The sequence below is a fragment of the Sinocyclocheilus rhinocerous genome, unplaced genomic scaffold (assembly GCF_001515625.1).
Source record: "Sinocyclocheilus rhinocerous isolate Xijiao unplaced genomic scaffold, SAMN03320098_v1.1 scaffold196, whole genome shotgun sequence".
In the NCBI taxonomy this organism is placed as follows: Eukaryota; Metazoa; Chordata; class Actinopteri; order Cypriniformes; family Cyprinidae; genus Sinocyclocheilus; species Sinocyclocheilus rhinocerous.
In genome coordinates this window covers 277,670-281,750 of record NW_015633546.1, presented here as the reverse complement: position 1 = coordinate 281,750, position 4,081 = coordinate 277,670, and the positions used below count along the sequence as shown (strand labels likewise).

The 4,081-nt window shown below is 36.5% G+C and overlaps 1 protein-coding gene across 1 annotated transcript in view; it reads right to left on the bottom strand.

Annotated features, from left to right (window-relative positions):
* The window catches only part of LOC107744466 (chymotrypsin-like elastase family member 2A), a 4,487-nt gene extending 2,329 nt beyond the window's left edge, over positions 1 to 2,158 (bottom strand). Inside the window, exons 1-4 of the mRNA XM_016558135.1 lie at positions 2,119 to 2,158; positions 1,887 to 1,975; positions 1,439 to 1,536; positions 1,129 to 1,257 (exon numbers count right to left, since the gene is read on the bottom strand). Of these exons, the coding sequence (XP_016413621.1) occupies positions 1,129 to 1,257; positions 1,439 to 1,536; positions 1,887 to 1,975; positions 2,119 to 2,158 (356 nt within the window). The remainder of the gene's footprint in view (positions 1 to 1,128; positions 1,258 to 1,438; positions 1,537 to 1,886; positions 1,976 to 2,118) is intronic.
* Positions 2,159 to 4,081: the final 1,923 nt, after the last annotated feature.

Below are 4,081 nucleotides of genomic sequence, written 5' to 3'. Positions count from 1 at the left end.
CGCGCACGCATCGACCAGAGCAAGAGCGAGATTGCGCCCATCAACGCGCTTCATCCGGCGGCAGCGCTGCACGGGACTTGCTCGGGAAGAATGTCTCCAAAGAAGTGTGTTTTTGGTTGTAGGGGGAAAGATAACTTTGTTCAGCTTCCTAAAGAACCCAACATTATGTAAACAGTGGATGCAGTTTGTTTTTCCGGAGCAGCAACGAAATTTCACAAGTGTTTGTTGAGGAACGTTTTATAAGCAAGGCCCAGTTCGATGCTGGATTAGCACATCGTTTGATACTGAAGGATGGAGCGGTCGAGCTATAAAAGATCCCGGTCATGATTCAGAACTGCAGACAGTAAGTGAAACAGCATCAAATGTCTGTTTTGTTGTCATTCGGCGCTCAAGTGCTCGTCACTCTTTAGCTTCGCCCACGGCGCGCCTCCAGGAGCTCGGCTTTTTCCGGAGAGAATCGTAAAGCTGTATCTTTCTTTTATAAATATGATAAAACTAAAGACTTTTTGGAGATATAAAGGATGCAGTACTACTCTATAGGTACTCAAGATTAACATGAGATTGGGTGAAACTGTGTGTGTTATCTCCCCTTTAAAATCCATTATTGCTACAGGTATATAACTAGAAGAAAAATAATGTGCAGTAAATGGTAGTATTATTTGCTCAACAAACCATTATGTTTTTTATTATTATAATAAATGAAAATATGAAAACAAACAACAGTTTGCAATGTCAAGCAGCATAATGGGCTCCATTTGTCCAGCTACAGTAACTGGAAGCAACAACCACTGAAAGCTTTTCACATTCAAGTTAAAAATGGCTGTGCCAACATTATGTTAAAAATATGGTGGGAAATTTTTTTTTTATTACAGTTTCACAATAATTGGTCTGTAAAAATTTATCATACATAAATTGGTCAATTTTACAGTACAGTGGTCCTTATACAAAAATACTTGACCCCAGAAATCTATAATAGCCTAATTAATTATTTCAAATTTAAAATAGAATTTTAAAAGAATTTAACCAATGTATATTGACAAGACATGTTTACCTTCCTATTAACTGTTAGTTAGGCCTAAAATGAAATATTACATAATTATGTAAAGTTCTCCAAAGTAGAATACTTACCCAAGAGCCACAAACAAGGAGTTCCATTTCTCATGCACAATGATCTTCTGTGCACTGATGGTCTTTGAGTCGTCCTCATATACTGACAGGTCATGCTTACCAACATGCACCCTGTAGTTGCGCCCAGAAATACAGGAGAGAAAATGCATGATGGTTAAAATTTAAAATCCAGTTGAAATCTATTAATGTCCTCAAGTGCACAACACTTAACACAATTAAAAATGAGTTAATGTTGTTAGTGCTGTTTAATTGAACTCTGTACCAACCAAAGATTAATATATTCGATGAACAATGGATTGGACGTTTATACCTGATGCAGTGAGCAGCAGTCATCACCCAGTTTTCAGCAATGATAGATCCTCCACAAGTGTGATACCATAAGCTACCGCTCTGATACTGCAGAGAGATCTAATCATGGGACACATAAAAAGTTCATTAAGCATACAGATACATGCTGCATTGCACTAGCAACACCAAGATCATAAATTTGATCATGGGTTTGATTGCCATGGAAGATCATCATGGGTTTGAGTCCCATGGAATGCATTAACCTATGAAATATAAACCTTGAATGATGTAAATTGCTGTGTATAAAAGTGTTTGCCAAATGCATAAATGTAATGAAGAGAGGGAAAGGGTGTAATGACAAAGTCTGGAAAGCATAACTGTGGCAGAAAGGGTGGCTATTTTTGAGACCAGAGGTAGTAACAGGAGGGAATGAGAAATAAAGGCAGACCAAATGGTGCGACGGTACATACCTGCCAGGGCCAGCTGTGGGGCCTGGCTTCCTCTCCATTGACCACACGAGAGTTGAGAGGCTCAATGGGTGGTTTTCCACACCCCAAAGGCTGCAGTAGCTGCAGTAGTAATTCAGAATACAACATTTACACCAGGTGCATATATAATAGAACAATATCTGTAATTGTTATGTTGCAGGCTTCTAAGTCTAAGTCTCCTGAGCACTTCTGTTCAGGTGTGCAGACTTCTTACCGCTAGCGATGAGCACTGATGCTAGGATGAGGGCGAACATGTTGACTCAGGTCAGCTGCCGAACACTTGTCCGGTTTTTAAACCTTCTCTATTAGTGATGTCACATTGGCCACACAAAATTATGAAAAACGTGCTGCATGAAGTGTTCCACCTGTTTGGCAAGGGAAAAAATTATCGGCTTTTGAACAGCTGCTTTCTCTGAATCCATTCACACGGCCATCATGCACAAACCTCTGTCTTCACTAATATCTACTAATTTATATATATTAACATACAGTCCTTAACAATTTAGCATTCAGTAAAAAAAAAAAAGATCTTCCTTTGGAGGGAAATAGGTTTTCAGTTTATATTTGTTGTGATATTTGATCAACTTAATTTCAAGTGAGTGGGTGTGAGGTTCCTGCCATTGGGCCGACTGCTTTTTCTTCTGGGAAATAATATTTGAAATTGTTAATAAATATTTAAAAAATTTAATAAATCACAACTAGCTAGCTAGCAGCATATACAAGATTTTGAAGTGTTTTTGAAGTAAGCCTTTTATGCTCACCCAGGCTGCATTTATTTGATCATTAATAAAGTGAAAACAGTGATTTTGTTAAATATTATTAAATAACTGTTTTCTCTTTTAATGTATTTTAAAATCTAATTTATTCTTGTGGTTGAATTACTCCAGTTGTCTCTATCACACGATCCTTCAGAAATCATTCTAAAATGCTGATTAGGTGCTCAAGAAACATTTCTTGTTATCAATGCTGAAAACAGTTGCGCTGCTTAATATTTTTGTGGAAACCATTAGATATTTTAAGTGTGTTGATGTTAAACATTTTGTTCTCTTAGTTGAACAATGAACAATGCTTCATTTTAATGTACTGTAAGTAAAACCTGTGGTCAGGTTTGAATGAGGTCAGCATATGGTAAGTTCTCAGGGAAATGAGTTTAACATTGGGTTTGACCTATGTCTACATTTACTTTTGCTTTTTGTGGGGTCAGAAAATTAGGTAAAAGAATATTGCACTATTGAATCCACTGAGCACACCTTAGATTTGATATGCTGTATGTACTTTTTATGACATAAAAGTAGTATAGTTTGATGGTTGGTTTGTCATTCATTGTTAGACTGAAAGTCAAGATATCATAAAAACGCATTTTGGCCCCAGCTTGCACAACTCTCTACTGAATAATAGAATTGATTAAAAATGAGCATGTTTTCCCTTTGAACATTTTAATGTAAAAATGCATTAAAGCACAACATATTAGTCTGGGGAAGTTGTGGCCTAATGGTTAGAGAGTCGGACTCGTAACCCAAAGGTTGCGGGTTTGAGTCTCGTACCGGCAGGGATTGTAGGTGGGGGGAGTGAATGTACAGCGCTCTCTCCCACCTTCAGTACCACGACTGAGGTGCCCTTGAGCAAGGCACCGAACCCCCAACCCCCAAGGAAATCTGTAACTTAATGTTATATGTTTTCATGATGTTGTCATTTCGGTCTGTTTTCCTTAAAATATATTCCCTATATATACACTGCCGTTCAGAGGTTTGGGATCAGTAAGAGTCTCTTATGCTCGTCAAGGCTGTATTTTATTGATCAAAAATACAGAAAAAAAACAGTAATATTGTTAAATATTACTGCAATTTCTAATATTGGTTACCTATTTTAATAGACTTTAAAATATAATTTATTTCTGTGAGGTAGCTATGAATTTTCATCAGCCATTACACCAGGCTTCAGTGTCACATGATCCTTCAGAAATCATTCTAATATGCTGATTTATTATCAGTGTTGAAACTGTTGTGCTGCTTTATTTGATTTATTTATTTATTATTATTATTATTATTTGGAACCTGTGATACTTTTTCATTCTGTGATACTTTATTTCTTTGATGAATAAAATGTTAAAAAGAACAGCATTTATTCAAAATAGAAATCTTTTCTAACAATATAAGTCTTTACTATCACTTTTTATC